Below are 23276 nucleotides of genomic sequence, written 5' to 3'. Positions count from 1 at the left end.
ACGTTTCCTCCAATTCTGTTTTGTTAGGCTGGCTTTCCACCGGGAGTCATCAATATTTTGCCAGGATACGGGCCAACGGCCGGGGCAGCAATAGCTTCTCACGTTGGCATAGACAAGATTGCGTTCACAGGGTCTACTGAGGTAGGTGCCTGAGAAACCATAGCTTGAAGAACAGTTCTGCAAATGAGTAGAGGGTTTAAGAGAAAATTGAAAATGTCACCCATAGGCTGAACACCTAAAGAGCAGTGAATGCCCAAGGTCTCAAGGAGCAGTGTTGGTATCATAGCTAGAAGACTGATGAATGTCAAAGTAAAGGTGTACGTTGACTATTTGATGCCACAGATCTCTGAGGTTTTTTGGTATGCCATGTGTGGGACTGAGACCAGTCCCAGAAAAACAAACAAAACCCTATTATATTTTGAAATAAAAGGAACACATATCAGAGGCAAAAACAAACTAACAAACTGTCCCACAAAAGTGTCCCAGAATCTGGGATTCTGAACACTTTCTTAAATCAAGATCATAAGATAAGAACTGGAGATCTAAGGACTTCCCTGGCGGTCCAGTGGTTAAGACTTCACCTTCCAATGCAGGGGGGTGCGGGTTTGATCCCTGGTTGGGGAGCTGAGATCCCACATGCCTCGCGGACATAAAATAGAAGCAGAATTGTAACAAATTCAATAAAGACTTTAAAAATGGTCCACATCAAAAAAATCTTTAAAAAAAATATAAAGAACTGGAGATCTAAATTAATCTCTGGTCTTATTATATCACCAAATCCTGTAGATGCAGTTTGCAGCTTACTATGGCCATGAGCCATAAGGGGTGATATAGAGTAGAGGTCAGCAAACTTTTTCTGTAAAAGGCCAGATGGCAAATATTGTAGACTTTGCCGGCAATATGGTCTCTGCTGCAACTATTTAACTCTGCCCCTGGAGCACGAAGTAGCCATAGGTAATGTATAAGCTGAACAAGGCTACAGGCCAGCACTTCATGTCCTGTGCTGGCTTTGCTCTGGGGGCAGTCAGCTCTGCTTGCCTGCCTCTTGGCTCAAGCACTACCGAGCCACACAGCTTTCACGAGTTATCAGCCCTTCTGGTCACATGGGGCCGGAAGACACTCTACAGTGGGTGGTGCCGTGATTCAGCTCCTTGTCTGGGCAGGGCAAACTGGGCTCTAGGGCTAGCAAAAGTCCTTATTTGAGTAGCTGAATCAGGCAGATCTGCCACCCTCTGTGTTCCCTGATCAGAGTGTGCCCCCAGTTTGGTTCTGCAGATGAGCAAAGCCACTGGTTGGGATTACTGCCTGGTCACCGCAGGTAGGAATTCAGCCTGCCAAGATTTGTGTGCTGCAAGCCCCTACCCGCTTCACTGTCACAGTCACGTTCCCAGCGCTTGAGGTCCGCAGAGTCCCCTGCGATCCCTGTGGTACGAGATCAGAGTAGTGGCTCCCACAAATTAACTCACAATTCTGGCTTCTCTTTTCCCACTGGAGGAACCAGAGGGTCAAGAGAGATCTCTTCACATGGTGCTGCAATGGCCTGGGGGAGGGGCAATGCGGTCACAGTGTAGGCCGCTTTTCATAACCCTCCTAATGGAGTCTGTCTGGGTCTCTATGGTGCAGGGGAGTGCTTCAGGCTTAACCTTGTGTTCTAGGATTCTCTCAGTGATGTCTTGTTGTTTTTAATAGTTGTTAGTTATGCTTCTCGTGAAGGGAAGCAAAGTCTGGAACAACCTATGTTGCCATCTTTGTAACATCAGTCCTCAGTATTTTCACTAGTACCAGGTTGCTTTCATTATTAGGTTTTAAAAGATGTGTTGTAATATGGTAGGCAAGATGCCCTCTTTATTTTTCAGAACCTTTTGGCTATTCTTTCCCATTCTTTCAGATAAAATATCAAATTAGTTTTCCAAGTATCTTACCTTCCTCTACAAAACTCTCATTGGAATTTTGATTGGTGTCATATTACCTGTCTATATTAAATTGAGGGATAAGTGCTCTCTCTAGAAGATTGACTTCTCATCTAGGAACATAATATAAATCTCTTCATTTATTTGTCCTATAATGTTCATCACTGATATCATCATTTACGTGTTAGGCTTTTCTTGATAAATTAATTTCTGGGGATTTAACTTTTTGTTCCAAGGATATTTCAGTTTAAAAACTGAGCACTTTTTTTTTTAAGTCACAGTACCATGTATTGGAAAGTTATATTGAAATGATGACTTAATCTTTTAGGCCAGACAAGAAGTGACATAGTGAATCAATAAGAACATAAGTGCTTGTTGCCAAGTTGCCTGGGTTTAAATCTCTGTTTTGCCATTTAAAAAGTTTTTTAAACTTTTAAAAAGACTTTATTGAAGTATAATTTACACACAGTAAAATGCACCCATTTAAGTACCAAATGTACACAGTCATGTAACCATCACTCAAATTAAGATATAGAATATTTCCATACCCTAAAAAGCTTTGTCATACCTTTGGCCCCAGGCAACCACTGACCCTTTTTATTAATTTTTCTTATTCTATTAGTTCACATAAATGGACTGATACAATATGTACTCTCCTGTGCCTGATTTTTTTTTTTGGTGAGGGGGTTGTTGTTCAGTATTTAACGAATTTTTGATATGATTGGGTTTGAATCTCCCATTTTGATTTTATTTTCTACTTGTCCCATTTGCTTTTTGTTCTTTTTCTCCTCTTTTTCTGCCTTATTTTGGATGAATTTAGTACTCCATTTTATCTTTTATTTTGGATTATTAGCTAAGCCTCTTTTTTATATAAATTTATTTATTTTATTTAGTTTTATTTTTGGCTGTGTTGTGTCTTTGTTGCTGTGTGCAGGCTTTTCTCTAGTTGCGGTGAGTGGGTGCCACTCTTTGCTGCAGTGCGCAGGCTTCTCATTGCAGTAGCTTCTCTTGTTGTGGAGCACAGGCTCTAGGTGTGTGGACCTCAGTAGTTGTGGCATGCGGGCTCAGTAGTTGTGGCTCACGGGCTCCAGAGCACAGGCTGAGTAGTTGTGGTGCATAGGCTCAGTAGTTGTGGCTTGTGGGCTCTAGAGTGCAGGCTCAGTAGTTGTGGCTCACAGGCTTAGTTGCTTTGCGGCATGTGGAATCTCCCCGGACCAGGGCTCGAACCTGTCCCCTGCATTGGCAGACGGATTCCCAACCACTGCGCCACCAGGGGTGCCCCAGCTAAGCCTCTTTTTAAAGTGCTTGCTTTAGTAATTACAACATGCATCTTAATCACAGTCTATTATTTAAAAGTATTATGTTATTTCATATATAATGTAATAACAGTACAACAGAATTCTTATATTTCTCATTCCATCCTTCATGCTACTGTTGTTCTATAATTCACTACTGATGTATGTTATATAGCCCATAGTACATTGCTACACTTTCTGTTTTAAAAAGTCAACTATCTTTTCAAAAAAATTTTTAAATGAGAAAACAAAATTATTTTACATTTACTCACATACTTGCCTTTTCTGACCCTCTTCTTTTTTTTTGGGGGGGGGTTTGGTCCATGTTTCTTTCTGATATCATTTTCCTTCTATATAAAGATCTTTCTTTAGCATTTCTTATAGTGCCGGTCCGTTAGTGAAAAATTCTCTCAGCTTCTGTTTGTCTGAAAATGTCTTTATTTTGTTTTCATTTTTTATGACTTTTTCCTGAATATAAAATTCTGATTCAACAGTTTTTATTTTATTTTATTTTACTTTCAACACTTGAAAGATGTCATTCTGTTTTTTTATGACTTGCTCTGTTTCTGATAAGAAGTTAGCAGTCATTCTTATCTTTGTTTTACTGTATATAACTTTTTTTCTCTGGGGGCTTTAAAAATGTTTTCTTTTTACTGATTTTCAACAATTTGATTATGATGTGCTTCTGTGTAGTTTTCTTTGTTTTTCTTCCCATTTGAGGTTCATTGGAAATTCTTGGATCTATGAGTTTATATTTTCATCAAATTTGGAAAACTTTGGCAGTTATTTTTCAAATATATATGCTTTTTTCATGTCTGTTAATTTTTGAAAGAATGCTGAACATTGTGACCATTACCTTATTGAACATGTGGATTTTGTTTTCTTTCTTTAAAGAGTGCTGGACTTTCTTCTGTAAAGTGGTTAAGTCGCTTGCAGTACAGCTTGACCCTTTTGACACTTAATTTTAAGCTTTGTTAAGTACTAGCTTATCTTTTACTAAGATACTAAACTTTATTAAGATTACTAAGTTGGGATCCTTCTGGAGTTTCTGCTGAATGTTCTCAGTGTTCAGCTAGGTCTTTCCACTCTGGCTAGTCAGAACTCAAATGTCCCCAACTCTGTATGAGCTCTGGGGATTATTCAGCATACAAATTACCTGGTCTTTGTTCTTTATCCAGTCTTGTGGAGTTTCACCATATGTATACCCAGTTTAGCCTTCAGCCAAAGACTTGGTGGGACCCCCATAAGGTTTCTTGACTGCATTGTCTCCCTCTGGTACTAAGCCCCTCACATTTTAACCACCTTATTCTCTCTAAACTCTGATCTATTTCATCAATTCAGTGAGACCACCGTGTTCTACTTTGGTCTCCCCATCCCATGCTGCAATCTAGAAAGTCTTTTGGCAGAAAGGTCTTCCCTTGTTTGTTTCTTTTATCTCTAGAATCACAGTCCCATACTGCCTGATATCTCATTTAAAGAAAGCAATTCCTTGTACCTTTCTAGTTTACCATGAGAGGGCAAGTCCAGTGACAGTTTTTGACAAATAGACTGCCAGTTATTCCTACAGCCAAAATGGGTTTATTCAGAATCAGCAAAGAATTGCAGTTTGGGGTCTGCAACCATGGCAAACCACATGCAAGTCCTTCCACAGCAAGGAGAGGACTCTTAAAGAAGGGAAAGGGAAATTTGAGGGCTATAGTAAACAGAGTCCGTTGGAGAAATTGACAGTTTGAAGTATAGTGGCTTTTCATTGGCTGAGGTTGTGACAGTCTCCTCTAATTGGATGAACTCTTGCCAGGCAAGAAGAGGAAGTCTTTCTTTTTCCTGTTAGGCTCTACTCTTGTCATAGGTGTTAGAGCTCCCCTTTCTGGTCTCCCAACTCTATCTTAATTGAGGTTTCTGTTTCTTAATTTTTACACTTCCCCCTTTTGATCAAGAGCTTTCTCTGAAAGCATTGCTGATCAAGAGTCCAGTTTTCTGGTTTCAGCAGCTTTTTGTCTCTCAATGCACGGAAGGACCTTGGGTGTAGTTTCCCATGTCAGAGGGAAAGTACACAGATTGAAAACCTATTGAGGTCGCATTCTAGTAACAAGGAGGGATAGGAGGGAGAACTCTCAGGCACTTTTTGTGTAAAATCCATGTGTTATCAAGATCGTAGACATAGGAGATCTTCTGAAGTGTTATGTCATCATTAAAGGTCTGGCAGGCAAGCTTCCAACAGGGCTGGTCCAGATTATCTTGAGAAAGCTATCTCATCAGGTGTTGTCTGCTTCAATTCTAGAAAATTTTTACTTTCAGGACCCCAGATGATATGCAGGTCCAGTCAGGGTTTGGTGCTTTCTTTTAGTGTATCACGTGAATCCAAAAGTCTATTCCCTGGAGTTCAGTGGCACAGGGGTTGGTTAGCAGTACCAGATAGGGGATCTTTCCAGCAAGGTTGGAGAAAGTCTTTCTGGAGGTCTTTTCCAATTAGATAAAATCTCCAGGGTGTAAGGTGTGATGCTGAACGTCTTTGTCTCCCAAGAGCACACTGTAAAAAAGATTGCTCTAACAAAACATGGTTATTTTTAATAGAAGCAATTAGGCCTTTGCAATATTGCAGTATCTCTCTTATCAGTGAGTCAAAAGGGGCAGGAGCCAAGTTCATTGGGTATTCTATGACTGTTTCAAAGTATGAGAGTTTATGAGTTCCAAAAGGGATGGATCTAAGATTTAGAAGGACCTATGGCAATGCTTTTGGCCAAGGTGTTTTTAGGGACTCTACAAATTTGCCGTTTGAGTCTTAATAATATCATTAGTGCATTTGACTAAACTAGAGGGTTAACAGTGGTACACATGGTGAAAGCGTTGTAAAACTGGCCAAACAGTGCACAGTTGTCAAAGTACTGACTAGTAAGATGAGTTCCTTGATCACTATGAAGTTCAAGAGGAGTTACCCAGGTAAGGATAATCTTTTTCAAAGGGACTTCAGCCACAGAAGAGGCAGTAGCCTGTCTGCAAGAGATGCCTTCAGCCCAGTGTGAAAACAGACAGACCAGGACTAAAACATATTTATATTCATGAGACAGAGGAAGTTGTATGAAATGCTTTTTCCAGACCTCAAATGGTTATTAGGCAGTTTGAAATGTCCGGGAGCAGTGCAAACAGGCTTCTCTGGGTTATATTTCAGACGCGTGGGATAAGTGAGGTAGGAACTTCTTGCAGCCTTCTTAATGTTTCTTCACCAATATTGATTCATGAATGCTATCATTATGTCAGTAGACCAATGGTTTAATGTATGTACAGTGGTTAGGATTGGGAATTCTAGAATCACTGCTAGGACTGAGTTGTTATTTGGTCCAAACCAGAGCTTTCTCTTTTTGTCAAACCAAGAATTGTTGAACTTCCAGTCTTGTTTTTCCTTCTCTGAGGCCAATTGTGTTCAGCTTCTCTAACCAGTTTTTCTAAGTTATAATTTGGGGAAATATCTCTTTGGACCATGCCAGAGGTTTGGCTGTTGTTGGTTCCTTTAAGGACAGCATTCCTTGTGGAAATGTCAACAAGGTGATTTCTTTTAGCTTCCAGAAAGTCAACTTTAGAATCTTAATAATAGCTAAAGCAGCAGATGAAAGTATTGCATCTAGCAATTCCTGAATATAAGGGCCATTTTAAATTTTATTTCCACTACAAGTAAGGAAGCCATACTGCTTCCACAACATTCCAAAAGTATGAGCTACTCTGAAAGCACATCTACTATCAGTGGCACTTTTGTCCTTGGCTGAAGTACAAGCCTGTGTAAGAGCACATAATTCAGCCTGTTACGCCAAAGTAGCCATAAGTAAAGATGCTGCTTCAACAACATTAAAAGGAGTTGTAATAGCATGTCCAGCACAATATTTGTCATTGTCACTTTTTAAATAGAAACCATCAGTGAACCATGAGAAATCAGTGTTACCCAAAGCATTTCCCTGCAGATCATCTCAAGGAGTCGCGAGGTGATCTATCAGCGTTAAGCAGTCATGAGGGACTTCATCAGTGACAGAGGGGAGAAGAGTAGCAGGGTTACCGTCACTCTGTAAAAGAGTGATGTGAGGAGCAGTTAACAAAAAGACTTCAGAGGAGGTGAGGCAGCTGACTGAGAATTGTTGAATATGATGAGAATTCAGGTGAGCTTTTACTGCATGAGGTACAAAAATGGTTAAAGGGGATCCCATAATAGTTTTCTTGGTGGCTTTCACCAAACGGGCAGTGGCAGTAATGAATTTTTCTCCTGTTTTGGGAGAAAGAAATTCTGGCATGATACTTCCCTAAGAAGTCTTAGCTAAAAATGGATAGGGGTGAGGAACTAAGGAGAAAAGAGTATGTATTTCTCAAAGGGTCTAAAGAAAAGGGTATAGGTTCAAAGACAGGAACCTCTTGTGGTTCAGTAGAGATCCCTGATATTCGAACTGTTCAGTACTCCAAGGCAGGGGCTGCTTTATAGTAGCAGAGTTGAGCACCGGGTGTGTTGGCTTTGGTGTCAGTTAGGACTGGAGGAGATTCAGCCCCAATCTGGAGAAACATTTCCCTAAGATGGTTAAGAGGGAGGATTGGGAAGATCCCTTGTAGTTCCTCAGAGCCACTTCCTTGAGGACTGGGAGAGCAATGGAAAAACTGGTTAGAGGCCTCAAGGTGCCGGAAGTGCTCGAATTTATAACAATCTCTTTTCCAGTGTCCCGGCTGTTTTGCAAAGGTAGCAGAAACTTAGGAGCGTTTTGGTTTCATTTAGGGACCTTCATTTGCTGGAGTTGAAGATTAAGAATTTTGTTGGTCTTCCTTTTAGGTGACTGCTCTGGAGTGCGAGAGAGCTGGTTTACCAGATTACCTAAATCTGAAGTGGACATAGTTTCCCATTCCATCCTGGTCCTTTTTACCAGAAGGGAAAGGTCCCGGTTCAGCCTATTGATAAACATAAAATTAGAGGCTCCCCAGGTGGGATCAACATTTGAAGGAAGACCAGAATTTTCCTTAACAATCTGGAGTTAATTGTAATAGTCATGAACAGATTCATCAGATTTGCGTGCAAGCTTGAATTTTGTCCCAGTCAACAGGCTTTGGAAAGTCCTAGGAATTGCTTGATGAAGTTGTCTACCAGTTGCCTGAGCCTGATCACATAACTTAGCGGGCTGGTCTCTAGCTTTAACTCTAGAGACCTTTCAGGATTTTCCCAATTAGCAGCTTTCATTCCAATGCTGGGCCTAGCCGTCACCAGCAAGCATATGAACTAGCAGAGATGAATCAGAGAAACCAGGTTGATAAGTTTTGTTTTGTGTATCCCTTAACTACTTATTGTAGATATAGATGATTTTACTACTTTTGTCTTTTAATTTTCCTACTAGCTTTATAAGTGGTTGATCTGCTCTCTTTATCGTATATTTGTCTTTTCCAATGAGGTTTTTCCCTCTCATACTTTTCATATTTCCAATTGTGGCCTTTTCTTTTCTGCTTAGAGAAGTCCCTTTAACATTTCTTATAAAGCCTGTTTTGTGCCACTGAACACTTTTAGCTTTTACTTGTCGGTAAGACTCTTGATCTCCCCTTCAACTATGAATGATAGTCTTGCTGGGTATTCTTGGTTTTTTCCTTTCATCATTTTAAACATATCATGCCACTCCCTTCTGGTCTGCAGAGTTTGTGCTGAAAAGTCAGCTCATAGCCTTACGGGAATTCCCTTGTATATAACTAGTTGTTTTTCCTTTGCTGTTTTTAATATTCTCTCTTTATCTTCAATTTTTGTCATTTTAATTACAATGTGCCTTGGTATGTTCCTCTTTGCATTAATCCTGTATGAGACTCTCTGTGCTTCCTTTCCCAGGTTAGGGGAGTTTTCAGCTATTACGTCTTCAAATATGTTCTCTGCCCCTTTCTCTCTTTATTTTTCTGGGACCACCGGCACATTTGATGTTGTCCCAGAGGTCTCTTAAACTGTCCTTATTTTTAAAAAGTCTTTTTTCTTTTTTTGCTTGGGTGATATCCCCTCCTCTGTCTTCTAGTTCACTGATCTGTTCCTCTGTATCATACAATCTACTGTTGATGCCTTCCAGTGTATTTTTTATTTCAGTTATTGTATTCTTCAGCTCTGTTTGGTTCCTCTTTATATTTTCTAACTCTTTGTCAAAATTCTCATTGTGTTCATCTGTTCTTCTTCTAAGTTCTTTGAGCATCTTTATGATTATTACCTTGAACTCTTTATTGGGTAGATTGCTTACCTCCAGTTCACTTAGTTCTTCTGGTGTTTTATCTTGTTCTTTCATTTGGAACATATTCCTTTGTCACGTCATTTTGCCTAATTTTCTATTTCTATGTATTTGGTATGTTGGTTATGTTTCCTGATCTTGGCAAAGTGGCCTTATGTAGGAGACATCCTATGGGACCCAGCAGCACATTCCCCTTTGTTCAGCAGAGCTACCTGCCCTAGGGGGCCCTCTGTGTGGGTTTTGTGGGCCCTTCTGTTGTGGCGAGCTGACTACTGCTAGCCTACTTGTAGGCATGGCTGGCCCCTGGCCTGATTGGTTGATAGGCTCTGCCTAATGTGGAGGCTGCTGGCTGCTGGTGGGCAGGGTGAGGTCCTGGAATAACTGGCTACACAGGGCCTGGGATTTGTGGTCCTGGTGCTGGCCCATTGGTGGGCAGGACTGGGTCACAGGGCACCTTGTTGCAGAGCTTCAGAGGTTCTGGGGCTAGTGCTGGACCACTGGTGGGCAGAGCTGGGTCCCAGGGGAGGGGGTGGCAGGTTGCAGGGGCAGGAGTCTCGGAGCTAGTGTCAGCCTGCTGGTGAGTGGTCTGGGTCTTGACCAGTGCTGGGTGTGGCTGGGCCCAAGGGATCCCAGAGCTTGGTACTCACCCACTGGTGAGTGAGGCTGGGTCCTGGGGCTAGTGCCAGCCCACTGATGGATTGGGCCAGTCCCGACAGCTGGCTGCAAGGTCCTGGGGGCCTGGGGCTAGTGCTGGCCCACTGGTGGGTATAGCAGGGCCCTGGGCCCTCTGGTGGCTGGGGCCAGTTCCAGGGCATCTTGGGGCTCAGGGTGTCCTATGGCAACAGCCCTGCTAGTAGGTGGGACTGTGTCCCTGCACCACTATGTGCTAGGACTGGGGTGTCCCAGGACTGGTGGTTACTGGTTGATGGGCAGGGCCAGGTCTTGGTGCTAATAAGCTAGAGGGTGAATTCCAAAATGACAGTTGCCAATAGCAGTGCCCTCGTGGTAGAATGAGCTCCCCAAAATGGTTGTTGCCAGCGTTGGTGTCCCCAGGGTGAGCCCCAGTTGTCCCCTTCCTCTCTGGTAGGCTCTCTAAGATCAGCAGGTGGGTATGACCCAGGCTCCTTTTCAAATTACTGCTGCTGCCTTTGGTCTCAGAACATGTGTTGTGTGTGCCCTTTAAGAGTGGAGTCTCTATTTCCCACAGCTCTTTGGGTCTCCTGAAAGTAAGCTCTGTTAATGTTTGGAAGCATCAAATTACCAATTGAAATAGGTGCTCCATTCAGTTTGGGAAATTTTAGAGCTGTGTAAGTTTGAGGATTTCAAAAGTTTCCTATAATCACCATTGATATTCTAAATTGCCTTTGGTTAGGTAGGTGTCAGGTAGGTCACCGATTATCATAGTTTATCATTGTCTCAAATTGAATATATTATACTCAATGAGGTTACAAATTTATATACTTCTGTTGATACAACTAAAGTCTTAAGAATACAACCCTAACGATGTTTGGATTTAAAAGTCATTGGTTTCTTCAGTGTAGAATATTTTTAAAGTATTTTAATCCCATAAATGACTAATTTCTAATCTTTTAAAAAAATTATTTTAATTTTATTTATTATACAAATGATAACATTTCTATGCAAGATTTGCCTATAAAACACTAATTTCTAATCTTTTGGGGTGAGATAATTTGCTTATCAGTTTAGTGGTGATTTTTTAGCATTAATTTTTGAAGATTACAGTTTCTGGTCAAACATACCGATTTTGGGGTAGTGGTGGTTTGCATTCTCTTTGGACTCCATCCTTTAGTCATTCTTCTCACTACCCCGTGTAGCATCTGATGTGTAGTCAGCATGAATTATAAGTATTTATTAGGTACACGAAGGAGGAAAGACTGAATTTGAGAAATAAAAGCTTAATCTCAGAGCTAGAAGGTGATATATCAGTGGAACACTTTCTTCAAAATGTCACTAATAGCTTAGGGTTTAATGTTTTTTACTTTGTAGCTATATAATTATGGACCACTTAATTCTGTACAAAATTTGCTTAATAGTAAGCACACATTTCTCAGGGTTGTGAGAATTAAATGCACAATGAGTTTTATAAGTTGTAAGCAACAAGCAAATGTTAGTTTGTAATATGTCATTAGCATTCTAAAAAATGAGAGAGCTCTGTGAGTTGGATGATCTGTCAAGGCTTCAAGAGAAAGAGGGATTTGATACAGGTTTTGTAAGATATGGGTAAGTAGAGTGAACGGAGAAGAAGTAGAATTAGTCAACAACTAGAAGCTGGAGTGTACAGAAAGTCTTAGTGGAGTAGAACAGGGATAGGGAAGGGGTTGGAGAGAAAGGTTGGGAGGCAGATGAACTAGAAAGTAATATTCTGCAAATCAAGCCATTGAAAATAATTCTCAGTTTAAAAATTGAGGCCAGATAGTAGAAGACCTTTCAGACAAAGACATCCCATGGAAACTCTACACCAGTATCCTTTATGAATATAGATGCAAGAATCCTCAACAAAATACTAGCAAACAGAAATCAGCAACTTAAAGGATTATATACCATGACCAAGTGGGATTTATCCCAGGAATGGAAGGTTAGTTTAATATCCAAAAAATCAGTCAATGTAATATTCCATATGGATAGAATAAAGGACAAAACCAAACCATCATCTCCATAGACATGGAAAAAAGCATTTGACAAAATCAAACACCACACAGAAACATACAGAAATATTATTCCTAATTCCCAAAAAGTGGAAACAATCAAGATAGCCATCAAATGATGAGTTGATAAGCAAAATGTGGGTGTACCCATATCCATACAGTGGAATATTATTCAGTCACAGAAAAGAAGGAAGTACTAATAGAGGCCGACATGGGTGAACCTTAAAAACATGCTAAATGAAAGAAGCCAGTCACAAAAGGCCACATGTCATGCGATCCTATTTCTATGAAGTCTCAAGTATAGGCAGATCTATAGACAGAAAGTAGATTAGTAGTTTCCAGGGGCAGGAAAAAGGGGAGAATGGGGAATGACTACTAATAGATATGAAATGTTCTGGAATTAGATACTAGTAATCATTGAGATGATTGCACAATTGTCTGAATATACTAAAATTGAATTTTAAAGTTCAAAAGGTAGATTTTATGGTATATGAATTATATCTCAATAAAGCTGTTAAAAATGGATGTTTTTAAAGAAGTATATAAGGCTTAAAATTGTGGATATTAATAGCCAACATCGATTGAGCACTTACTGTATGCCAGATACCTGCTAAGTGCTTTGCATATATCATCTCACTACATCTTTACAGTAGCTCTAGGAGATACACAGTTGAGCAAGTGTGGCTAGGAGAGGTTAAATTACCTGCCCGTAGTCACGTGCTTGTAAGTTGTGGGTCTGAGAATCATACCCAGAGCTTATACTTCAAATGACAGTGCTATGCTGCTAAGGGGCTGTACTCGGTACCATAGAAGGAGGGAGCCATTAAAATCAGGAATGACATATCAAAGGGGATACTTAGGAAGGATAATATCAGTGGAACATATTCTGTTCAAAGCATGGTCAAACGTATGTAATTCTGAAAGGTCATAGACACTATGCTAGCTCAACTTTTTTTCCTTTTTTCTAAAATTTACTTTAAAATCGCATCTTTAGCCTCTTGAAATCTTATTCGATACATTATAGGGCTTCCAGTGGATGATCTCTGGCATAGAACTTACAGTTTTAAACCTAAGCTGTCTTGTCCACTCCGCAAATATTTATTGAGCACTTACTAAATATCAGCTACAATGTTAGACCTTAGAGAAATTGTGCAATTCAGTCTAACCCAGTGATAGTCTGCGAATATGTAACTAGTATAGTGTGATGTGTATGGGAGCATGGAGAAAGAGAAGAAGAATTCTGCACCATTTCTCTTAATACTTCCTTATTGAAGATGCCTTCTAAGACCAAGGCTAGAACTAAAATTCTTTTGCTCAACATGGTTTTCAAATGTATCTATATCTGTGCATTAAGGAGAAATATAATTTATTCAAGATGCTTAAATTCAAACGAAAAGCTATTTCATTCAAAGGTAACACCATTTAAGAAAAAGATAATTCTACATCTTAATTCCACAGTTGTTAGTACTCACAACTGTGGGAAATATCTTCCTTTTCTCTTTGGAGAAAATGAAATTATGGTGGTATGGTATGGGAGCCAAAGTACGAAAAGGACTTGTGGGAAAGGAACCCCAGCTGTGGGGACCCTTGTGAGTAATGTATTGCTTGATATTGGCGAAGAATCATCAAACACTGGTATCATTCAATTCTCAGAATCATTTCCCATGCCTGATAGTCCAGCACTTTCAAAAGGCTTGATACATATTTTGCTGGAATGTAAAATGGGATGTTAGGTTTCACTGTTGCCTCTCAATAGCAAATGCAGTTTTTGTTTTTTGCATTTTAGTCAGCTCTGCTTTTAACAGGCATTTTAACTCCAGAGCTGTGGATTTTATACTAATTCAGTATATCCTTAAAATCTCTTCTAAAGTGAAAAGCCTAATAGAGATGGGGGAAAAAATAGCCCTATGAATCTAAATCACAACAGATGGGACTTGTTGAGGAGTTAGTGGGTGTCTGATTTCCTCGTGCCCCGAACACTTGGTAGAGTGATCTAGTGCTGGACACCAGATGTTCAGTCAGTGACTGCTAAACACATAACTCCAGTGTTCTGGTGGAAGTATTTTTATATTTAAGGGACACACAAGTGTGCAAAAGCTAGGAAAAATATTAGGTTTTCCCGTATACCCATTTTCCATAAATCATCTTTCTAATGCTCAGATTATATTACTCTCACCTACATTCAGGCCAAGTTAATTTCCATCTACAAAACTATCCAGTGGTTTATGGTAAGCAAAGGTAATAACTGAGCTGAAGGGTTAATAGTCAATCTGATTCATCTCACAATCAACAAAGACCTCCTCACAGAATTTTATATTAGGGAGTTTAGAGCTTTAATGAAGTTCACCTTGAGTTTATTTCTTTCAATCCTTTATTTAGAGTCTCTGAAAGAAAAATAAAGTACTCCTCATGGCTCTGCTAAAATGAAAGCTTGAAAGAATGCTGCATCACACTACCTCTAAAAAAACTAGAGGAAGGTATTTTTTCAGTAAGAAATGCCAAGCATAGTCTTCAAATCATACTAAAAGCAATCAAGATCAAATATCAGATCTAGATGAGAAAACTAGACATAATTTAAACCTCTCTTGTGGTAGTGTGCATTTGTTCACAGTACATGTTAATATGTAATCTTTCCCACCCTCAGATTCCGTCTGTAGATAAGGGATGACTGTACCTGACTCATCGAGTGTGAGGAGGAAGTAAGCTAGTGTATCTAAAGTATTCAGCACAGGGCCTGGCCCTTAGCAAAGTGTCAATAAATAGTAGCTGTTACTGTTTTCTATTTATTGTTAAATGAGATTTGTATAACAATGTAGTCTTGGGAAAATGTGGTGTAATATAGAAGGGGGCTGGGTTCAACCAAGCTTGGATCAGATCCCAGCTCTCTTTGGCATATTATTTAGTCTTTCTGATCTCTCATTTCTTCATCTGTTAAGAGGGGTTATGAAGAACTGCTTACATGTTTACTTGTGGATTAATGGAGATAGTGTATTTGAAAGTTCCAGTCCTATTGCTGTCACATTGTAAGAATTCAGTGAATATTAGTTGAATCTGATTGATTCTAGTTGAATCTATTTGCAAAGGCTATGTCTGTTGAAAACTAATTCCTGCTTTCCTCTAGAAATTTTACTTTCCTTTTGTTTTATGACTTTTATAAATATTTTACAAATATTTTTGTCTTCTAATAAATGTTTATTTTTGTTTTGCTTTGCTTTTCTATTTCACTTTTTTGGAAGATTGCCTGGGTGCTTGCTTGAATAAACTGATTTTTAATTTTTTTTTTTTGGCTGCATTGGGTCTTCATTGTTGTGCATGGGCTTTCTCTGGTTGTGGTGAGTGGGGCTACTCTTCCTTGTGGTGCATGGGCTTCTCATTGTGGTGGCCTCTCGTTGCGGAGCATGGGCTCTAGACGCATGGGCTTCAGTAGTTGGGGCACGTGGGCTCAGTAGTTGCGGCACGTGGGCCCTAGGGCACGTGGGCTTCAGTAGTTGCAGCACATGGGCTCAGTAGTTGTGGCTTGAGGGCTGTAGAGCACAGGCTCAGTAGTGTGGCTCACGGGCTGAGTTGCTCCGTGGCATGTGGGATCTTCCCGGACCAGGGATTGAACCCGTGTCCCCTGAATTGGCAGGTGGATTTTTAACCACTGCAATGCCAGGGAAGTCCCCACAGTTCTGTGACTTTGCACATGTCATTTCTTCTGACAAAAATGACCACCCTTCCCTTGTCTACCCAATGAGATCTTAGCTGAACGATTTTGTTCTATCTGTGCAGATAACTGAGAACTGGTCAATTTCTATAATGAGTATGATGCTTTATTCTTATTTAGATTGATGATCTCAAATTGTACCACCCTTTTACTTCCAATAATTTCTTTTATTGGCTTCTAATCTGTTCTTTGTTTTCACCACCTTTTGCTTTCCCTTAAGTTTAGTTTTTTTTCCTCTTCACTTGTTCTCTTTCCCTTTCAGGCTTTAATTATTTTAAAATTTAATTAACCTATTCTAATGCATTTAACTTTAATTAAAACCATTAAATCATATTTTAAATAGTCATGTGGATTCAATATCATTTCCCCACCAATAATTCACAAAGGTCAACAAAAAGAAGTGTGGCATAATTACTCTAATAAAGTAACATTTTTATTGCTTAATATATCTTTATTAACAGCTTTATTGAGGTATAATTGATATACAATAAATTTCACATAAAGTGTACAGTTTGGTAAGTTTTGACATATGTATCCACCTGTGAAACCATCACCACAGTTCACATAGTACATACATCCATCAGCCTCAAACGTTTCCTACTGCGCCTTTGTAATCTCGCTTGCGTCTTTCGCTCTGCTCCTCCCCCCATTCCCATTCCCAGGCACTGATCTGCTTTATGCCACTGTAGGTCATTTGCATTTTCTAGAATTTTATGTAAATAGAAACATACAGTATGTACTGTTTTGTCTGACTGTTTTTACTCAGCACAATTATTTTCAGATCCATGCACATTTTTGCATATATATCAAAAATTAATTCCTCTTTATTGCTGAGTAGTGTTCGATTTTATGGATACATCACAGTTTGTTCATCTGCCTGTTGATGGACATTTAGGTTGTTTCCAGTTTGGAACTACTATACATAAAAGCTCCTGTGAACATTTTATGTTCCAGTCCGTGTGTGTGTGTGTGTGTGTGTGTGTGTGTGTGTGTGTGTGTGTGTGCGCGCGCGCGTGCGCATGTAGGTGGATAGTTAGATAGATTGATTGATTCTTTTTTTCTCTTGGGTAAATGCCTAGCAGTGGAATGGCTGGATCTTATTAGGTTCAGAAACTACTAAATTGTTTTCCAAGGTGGGTGTATCATCTTACCAGCAATGTATTAGACTTCTAGCTCCTTCACATCCTCAGCAGCATTTGGTATGGTCAGTCTTTATAATTTTAGCCATTCTAATAGGGGTATAGTGCTATCTCACTGTTGCTTTATATAACACAGGAAATTCTTTATCTTCACAGGAAGAATATTAACAACTAAATATGTTATCTTCAACAATGCAGATATCCAATGGGGGAGCTGAGAGAGAAGGGAGAGTTGGGGAAAGAGAATAAGACGGAAGGTGGCCCCATGAAGTATTTTGCTGTTAGGAACATTCACACAGTGAGATAGCTTATAGCAGTGTGCATAGAGCAAGTTTCACCTAAAGTTTTCTGGTGGAGTCTATTGATATTTCTCTCTCTAGAGGGGTTTACGTTCACTAGGAGGGAAACAAATCCTGTGGCATCTTGAGTATCTCCAAGTTTCTTCTCTAGGATGATAGCATTGACAGATAACAGAGGACCAGAGGGAGAAGTATTTGACTAGACTACAAAAGCCACCTTATAATTATATTAATGGTGGCAGGTGGAGAACTTTCACAGGCAAATCTAATGATCATGTAATCACCAAACCCCTTTACAGCTTGTAGTTCTTTACTTCTTTATTTATCTACCCTCTCTTAATTTTGTAGGTTACTTGGGAAACCGTATAGGTTCTTCCAGAGGGTACATGCCACTTAAATATGGATTTGAATGTGGCTCCAGTAATGATTATCCTAGTAGAGGGGACCTGTTTATACATCACAAAATGTCTGGAACAGTCAGCAACAAGAAGCTTATTTGAGGTGGCTGCTTTCCATTTTACTTTAGCAAAAGACCTTTAAAAAGAAAACAAAGTTACTCAAAGATAGGATTAATTTCTCCTTATGCAGCTAAATACATAAGCAATGAATGTAAATATTTGATAAGTGAATATAAAAGGGCTCTTATAAGCACAGAGTAAATAAACAACCTCAATAAAGTACAGGAAAACAGTTTGCATTTTGCTTGGTATGATGTTTTCTTTATTCAGTTAAATTAACAAACCATGATTTCATCATTAGTCAACAAGATAGTAGAGGGACCATCAAAGCAAACTACAGGAGAGTCCGGATTGATCTGTGCCAAACAAATGTTTGTAGCTAACAGCTGTATTATCACTGATTCTAATTTACGCAGCCAGGGTTCTCCTTTCATTTCCTAAGTGAGATGAATGTCATCTTACATGATACAGACACCCTCTCTGCTGCTTGAGTAATGAATCAGGTCAGCTCTCCCCTCTGGGTAGCCTCACCCCTCTTTGTAGGTGGGGAGAAGTGGCCTGCTAGAGTTTTTCTGTTATTTTTTTTTAAAACAACTTATAAGCCTCTTTCTAAGGTTGTATGAGTCCATTAGTAAACTATCCAGCATTTGAATGAAAAATACCAGTTTGTTGTGGTTTACAGGTTTTAAATTATGTGCTTTCTTCCTTTTCTTGTTTAATACTTAAATAAAACCTTGAGTGCTGAAGAATAGGAAACAGTATGCTGTAGTCTTTGCCTGCTAGCTGAGATTCTTTGATTCATTCTGCAGTAGATTTATCTCCTCAGAGCTCAGGCTGAGAATGAACCGATCCTAAGAAGCCCATCCGTTTAGTCCACCTGGTTAGTGGGACATGTAGTACCTTTGACTTGAGGATTCCAGGCTTCTTCCCATCAAAGCAGAGCCCCTCCCCCAAAATCAAAATCTTGATTTTTTAAAATTTATTTGAGATTAAAAGGGAGAGTCTTATGTAACAGAAGGAGGGCTAAGGGTACAGGGCAGTCGCTCTGGAATATGTGTTAGCTGTGGATGGTGTGTTTAGCCATCAGAATTCTGCTCATAGCAGAGGGTATATAACCCCAGGAGAACATCTGGAGAAGAGAAGCAGTCCTGGCTCTGCCACTCAGTGGGTGCCTGTCAGCAAGTCATTTCTTGACCTGAGTCATGCTTTTTTTCAACTCTAAAATGGGGTAATAATTCTTACCTCACAGGATCACTATGAGGATTAAATAATGTTTGTGAGAACAAGCAGCACAAAATAGGTGCTCAATAAATGATAATGTTCGACCATTGGAAAACAGAACCAACGATGAAAGGTTAGAGACAGTATGAGAGAAACGCCCTTAAGGATTCTTTAATTCCACGGTTCTTAACCCTAGCAGCACATTAAACTACCCATGCCCACGGGCTCCACTGCAGACGAAGATGATCGGAATCTCTGGGGGCAGAGCCCAGACAAAGAAAACGATTTTAAGTGCTCCGGGAGCTCCAACGTGCAGTCATGTCAGAACCATGAAGCCATCCCCTTCATTAAAGATGTGGAAATTTCAGCCAAAGATAAGTAAGAAGAGGAAAGCTCAAAATCATTCTGCCAGTGGTGTCAAGGCAAAAGCCTTGGACATAGGCATTCTGTGTTCTAATCACTCACCTCTGTTTCCTTGAAGACTTCATAGTCTCTGATTTCCAGAGACTTCAAGAGCAGGTGTCCTGTTCTGGCCCATTGGCTCATCAAATGTTGCTGACAATCTGTGTGTGTGTGTGCGCGTGCATGTGCGTGCACAGGAGTCCCTCTGCTGACGGTCAATCTGGTAGGGAAGACAGCTAATTAAGCAAGAGCAGTATGAGAGTTATGTAGGATCAGAAAAGTGGGAAAACCAAACCCTATAGCCAGGGTGGATCTAGAAAGCTAGCTTCTCAGAGGACGTGGCAAAGGTAGGGCTGAAAAATGAGTAAGCAAGGAGAGGAAAGACATTTCAGGCAGAGGAAACAGCTAATACAGAGACACGGTCATATTCCAGGAAGGTCAAGTGGTTTCATGTGCTGTAGTGATGAGTGTGTGGTGGTGAGGATGGTGGTGGAGGAGAGGGGCTGGAAGCATAGTCAGAGGCTGCATTGTTTTTCACAATCTGAATTTCACAAAGTTTTGAAATTGCTATTATCCCTTAAATTAAAGGAACTGCTTAGATGCCTTGGTCCTGTGACTTTCTGGTGCAGATCTGCGAAGACTGATTTGGTCTATTATTTCTGGATATTTCAGAAAGACAAGAAATGTCCAATTATACATATTTTGGGCATTTCTATTTCTATCATAGAACCAGTAGCACAATGAAAATCAAGAAAGGAGAGGAGGAAAGAAGCACAGAGTCAATCTGTTTGGGGTTTAAGAAAGGAAAATATATTGGAAAAAGCATTCATCTTCAACCTGTTTACTGAGATCTCTACTAGAGAGTTTTCCATCTTTTAAAAAAGGTGGCATATCTCTGAGAAGGAATCCACCCCAATATGTATACTTAACTGATCAAGAAAAAGAAATATCTCTGAGAAGAAGCCCATCCTAGAAATATGGGTAATTAACTAATGAATAAAAAGAAAAATTTTACCAGACTTTAGAAACTCTATTCAGGGAGCAACAGCCTTGAATAAAGAGGGCACGGAAAGCCTTCCATGGTCTTTTTTGTCCTGTATAACTAATTATTTTCCATGCAAAGCTCCAAATTGCATTTCCTACCCTGCTGCATTGCTGTGAGCATGATTCTGGTACATTGTGGCTCTTCCAGGGATACTCCTGATATCAATCGTGAAGACTATTCAGAATGAGGATGGGAGTCAGAGTTGATTTGTGCCAACATTCCTGCTGAGAATTAGCCCAGTTCCATTATGTGTGGGCGAGCCCCTGGTTCCTCGCCCTTGCCTGTTTGAGGTACACAGATACAGCTGAGAGACTCTGCAGGGAGTGCCAAGTTAAGACACCCCATGATAGGAACATTATCACTTACTCTTTCATAATGAGCTCTTTGTGGGAAACCGAAAAAGATCAGGTTTATCTACCATTCAGTGCAGCTGTGGTGCCTCTATGAAAAGCGAGGTCTGCTTAGTAAGACAAGAAGAATCCAGAAGAATTGGATTCTTCTGGACAGACTCTCAGAATGAGCAGGGGCCCTGAGTCTTTTTTAACTCTTCCAACTAACTGGGGTAGTAAGGGCCAGCGTAACTGCTTGGTTTGTGTCTTCGTTCATCAGTTGGAGAAACCGAGGCCCAAGGAGGTGAAGTGGCTTCCCCAAATCAAAGGTTAGTTAGAGGCCAAGCCAGAACCTATAGTAACTAGGTCTTCTCCCTCCTGTGGGCCGAACTGTCATCCATAAACCTGGTTATGATTATAATTAGCTAGGTTGTCAGAGATAGGACAGGATGTATATAATAAGAGTATATTGTGAAATCTTTTCTGATTTGAAAAAAAAGATAATGATGAACTTGGTCAAAATTTGTTCTCTGTGCTTTATTCTATTTAATCTGTGTTCACATACAAGATTTAATTTCTCAAACTGTGTATTTCTCTGTTTTATCTCACAGGTTGCCTATTTATCAGAATAGGGCTTGGTGTTACGAAGTCCACCCCTGTTGACTTGAACCACTCAGAAGACCTGTGCATCCTGGCAGCCTCATTTATCTCACCGCATGCTCCCACCTTGTAGTCGTGTATAAATATGACTGGCGTAGCACATACATATCCCCGCGGAACTTACTACTTTTCTATCTAAGATGGGTCACTTAATCCCAGGCCTTTCTTTCATGTCTGTACTTCATTCTTTCCTGGACTTTCCTACCCCATAGATTTTAACTTTGGAAACCTTTGCATGGGATTTGTACAAGTAATATTTTAGGTTGGTTTGCACAGGACCTATCATATTTTGTAAGAGTTGGCTCTCACATGAGCTCTTTATTTTTAAACATTACTCTTTCCTGTTAAGAATTCCCTGCTTTGGAGTTGCATCTATTCTTCCTATTGTCTCTTTCCCCCTCATGGTAATAACAGTGAGGAGTGCCTCCCTTCAGGGTCACTTAACCTCATTCCACGCGCAGGGAGAATTCATGAGTAGTAATGTGTTCTCCAAAGAGAGTCTGACCTGCAAACTGAGAGTATTATGGGAAGGCAGATGATGATACCCAATCACATAATTAATGAAGATTTTTACACCTAGCCCACTTCTGTGGGTGAGGCCCAGAGGAGCCTGACTCTGGGTTATAACAAAATGCTGCACAACCATAATTTCACTGTTCAGATCTAATATTAAATCAGGCCCAGATTTTTCTGTACTTATTGAACACCTGTTAGGTTTACATGGGAATCCTCTTAGCTGTGAGCTCCTTGTGGATGAGGAACTGTGCCTAGCATTGCACTTGGCACATAGTAGGAGAACCAGGAATAAGTGTTGAATGAAGGGGATTGGTGAACAACTGGGGTTTTTCAGAGTATCCTGTCCTGAGGCCACTGCAGATGGAAGTGGTTCTCCTGTAGCATAACACATCCAGTTCTTTCTTGAGGTTGGGCTGCAACTTGACCTTCTTCCAAAGATGAAAAGGAAAATCATTATTCATCTGAGATTTGCCTTTCGGTGTTTAGCACGAATTTGGTTTCTAAGGAAAAAATGGCAAAGCATTCATGCAGGAAAAATTATTCTTTAGGTATTCTTCTCTGATGACCATAGACTGAGCAAGATTTTTGTATAGTTACTGTAGCCATGAAAATACTAATCATTGGACAACATTCCTAATGCAACAAATATTAACCCATAGAGCACTTTGATGAATGTCAGGGAGCAGAGCTAACAGAAATGTAATGCTAGTGAGTCGGCACTCTCTTTACCAACTCCACACGTTTATTCAGCATCTTCCTATGTGTAAAATCCGTGATTTCTCCTTGCTTTTGTTTGTTTTTCAAATGTCAGTCTGAAGGCAGAATATACCTTTTGTAACTGATGAACTGTGATCATTATTTGTGTCTATAAAAAGTGATATTCCTCCTCACTTTTAAATTAATTTGGAGTTTCAGGGATAAGGTTTTGGTGGTATGTGGCATGCATTAGGTGCTCAGTAAGTATAGAAGGGAAGGCAGAGTGCTGGGAGGAGGTTACGGGAAGGAGAGGAAGTGATCCACACTTGGGCCCTGGAGTCAACCTGCACAGAGTCCAGCAGACTCTGCGTGTAACTGCCAGGTAACCTGGTAACATCCATTGACTTCTAACCTGAGTTTAATATTCTTTAAAATGAGATAATACCTACTTCGTAGGGTTTTTGAGAGGCTTAAATGCATGAATACATGTAAATGTCTGATATAAACCAACTCAATAAATGCTAGTTTTTTAAATATAATTAATAATAATGTTCATGATGTCCAGTGATTATCTTCTTTGAGAAAGCACTTGTCTCTTTATCTTCCTGGACTTTGAAATGAGTCCCCTTCAGTTGATATGGATTCCTCAGGGCAGAGAGAGACAAGCACAGTAGAATTGCTCAGAACAGGCAGCTGCAGGCGACAGCCTCCTCAGGGAC

General features: G+C 40.1%; 1 protein-coding gene across 1 annotated transcript in view; it reads left to right on the top strand.

Moving 5' to 3' along the window:
* Window positions 1-23276, top strand: part of ALDH1A2 (aldehyde dehydrogenase 1 family member A2) — a 96414-nt gene that overhangs the window by 57188 nt on the left and 15950 nt on the right. The window contains exon 7 of the mRNA XM_067748219.1: window positions 28-141. Within this exon, the coding sequence (XP_067604320.1) occupies window positions 28-141 (114 nt within the window). The remainder of the gene's footprint in view (window positions 1-27; window positions 142-23276) is intronic.

This window comes from Pseudorca crassidens, chromosome 1 (assembly GCF_039906515.1).
Source record: "Pseudorca crassidens isolate mPseCra1 chromosome 1, mPseCra1.hap1, whole genome shotgun sequence".
Classification (NCBI taxonomy): domain Eukaryota; kingdom Metazoa; phylum Chordata; class Mammalia; order Artiodactyla; family Delphinidae; genus Pseudorca; species Pseudorca crassidens.
The sequence above is the reverse complement of the archived record's forward strand: the minus strand, read 5'-3'. Positions and strand labels throughout refer to the sequence as shown.